General features: G+C 45.8%; 1 protein-coding gene across 1 annotated transcript in view; it reads left to right on the plus strand.

The window, feature by feature from the left end:
- The window catches only part of GLRX (glutaredoxin), a 16038-nt gene that overhangs the window by 11788 nt on the left and 1908 nt on the right, over nt 1-2342 (plus strand). Inside the window, exon 2 of the mRNA XM_030888969.2 lies at nt 1-93. This exon is cut by the window's left edge and continues 3 nt beyond it. Within this exon, the coding sequence (XP_030744829.1) occupies nt 1-87 (87 nt within the window). The 3' untranslated portion in view covers nt 88-93. The remainder of the gene's footprint in view (nt 94-2342) is intronic.

A 2342-nucleotide genomic window follows, 5' to 3' on the forward strand; every position in this document is an offset into this window, starting at 1 on the left:
TGTATCGGTGGATGCTCTGATTTGGAGATTCTGCAAGAGAGTGGGGAGCTGGTGAGGAGACTAACAGACATGGGGGTTCTGCAATAATTACAGGTGAGTCACAGGTGGGAAGGAACCGTGGTAGTGAACTGGTTCAGTGCCCTGTCACTAACTGAAAAGTTAGTAGTTCAAACCTAGCTGCCACTCAGTTGGAGAACGATGTGGCAGTCTGCTTCCACACAGATGGAATACCTTGGACACTCTGTGAGGGAGCCCCATAGCATCACTATGAGTTGGATGCACTGGGTGGCAATGGGTAGGTAGGGAGGTAGGTAACAGGTGGGACGTGGAACCAGAAGACTGTGAGGCAATGGAATTTGGTTCCCATGTTCTATTATATTCCAGGAAGATCATCCAGCTAGGGAAATGTGACGTCACTCGTTTATGAATTTTACATTCATTTAATTGTGTCAGTGGGAGAACTCCTTTCCCTCACCCTTCATTTAGCAAACATTTGTTGAACACCTACTGGGTGCCAGACACTCGGAACACAGTTAAGGAGAAAACAAGAAACCTTGGACCTTATATTCTACAGTGGTAGATCACAAGATGGAACAAAACAAAATAAGCAAACAACTCCTAGGGGGAAAACAACACTAGGCTAAGGAGTTAAGACACGAATGGACCCAGGGAAAATGCAGCTAAAGTAACGAGGGAGGGCTTTCTCAGCTGGTAGGCAAGCAGGAGCCGGCCAGGGAAACACCAAGGAAAAGAACTTTCCAGACAGAAGGGGTGGCAAATCAACAGCCCGAGGTGAAAGCACACTGTTCTTCTGGTTCCTTGAGGCTTCCTCGCCCCCCACTATCAGTCCTGCCTGTCAGACAGGTCAGATAAGAGATAAGAGCTCATGAAACACACAATCCAGGAACAGGCCTGGGAATAGAGCTACCAGAAAGGTAGGGGGAAGGTAGGGAGAGGAAAGCAGGAAAGGGGAACCAATTGCAATGAACAACATATAGTCACACGCACCCTCCAGGGGGATGAGCAACAGAAATCATGGGGGAAGGAAGACAGCGGTTGGTGTAAGATATGAAAATAATAATTTATAACTTATCAAGGCGACATTAGAGGGGAGGGAAAAAAGAGGAGCTGATACCAAGGGCGCAATAGAAAGTAAATGTCTAGAAAAGAATGATGGCAACAAATATATGTACAAATATGCTTGATACAATTTATGAGTGGATTGTTATAAGAGCTGTAAGAGCACCCAATAAAATGGTCTTTTCACTTAAAAAAACAAGCTCAGGGTAGCCTGGGTCAAAGACCAGAGAGGACGCAAAGGTCCATTGTGCAAAGTGCGGTACAGAGACAGGCTGCTAGGCAGCTGAGCACAAGGCCGACTGGTCTGGGGTCACGATTTGGAGTCCTTCTCGGTGCAGTGAAAGGGAAAGTGTATGTTTGCTGTACCTGTGCCCATGTGGCAGATTAATTTGATTGGCTCCCCAAATGCTAAAAAAAAATTTTTTTTCTAAAATGACTCACCTAAGGGAGATCCTAGACTGGAGGGAAAGCCATTGGGTGATGGGCTCTCGAGACAGGAACCAAGAGAGAATCGGGGTCTAATGACCTCTCCCAACTCCTACTCTCCAGCGCCGAGAGTGCCAGTTAGCTTTTAAATAGGCCAATTCCCCTGACACAGGCAGAGGAGGTTAGGGTTGGTTTTTGTTGTTGTTGTTGTTGTTGTTGTTGTTGTTAAGGGATAAATTATGGTTCTTTAATCAAGATGCTCTCTGAGCTATGTCTGATTGAGCACACATAATGTGCAATGCTGCCTCAGAATAACAGCAGAAGTTTTTTTAAAATCTGGGGCATGGGGGAGAGCAACATAAACAACTGTGTTCCTGAAATAAAATTATGTCAGCGTTATAAATCATCTGACCACAATCTGCATCATTACAGCATGTGGGTACTCTGCTTAAGTTCGCATTCTGGCATCTCCCCCTGCACTAAATCACTTAAGCCCCTATTAACAGCTGTGCCAAACTTTCCCCAATCTGGAATACTTCCAGCAATTTAGGTTTAGGTTACAAATGGGAGGAAATGATCATTTTCCTGGAACAATGGGAAATATTGTTCTCCCAACTAGCTTATGTTGGTCGAAGGAGCCCTGGTGGCATAGAGGGTTGTCCATTGGGCTGCCAACTGCAATGTCAGCAGTTCAAATCTGCCAGCCGCTGCATGGGAGAAAGATGGGCTTTGTGTTCCGTAAGATTCGCACTCTTGGAAACCCACTGGGGCAGTTCTACCCTGTTCTGTAGGGTTGCTGCGAGTCGGAATTGACTTGATGGCAGTGAATTTGTTTT

This window comes from Echinops telfairi, unplaced genomic scaffold (assembly GCF_000313985.2).
Source record: "Echinops telfairi isolate 266 unplaced genomic scaffold, ASM31398v2 ScPeMD7_7469;HRSCAF=8507_1, whole genome shotgun sequence".
NCBI classification, from domain to species: Eukaryota; Metazoa; Chordata; class Mammalia; order Afrosoricida; family Tenrecidae; genus Echinops; species Echinops telfairi.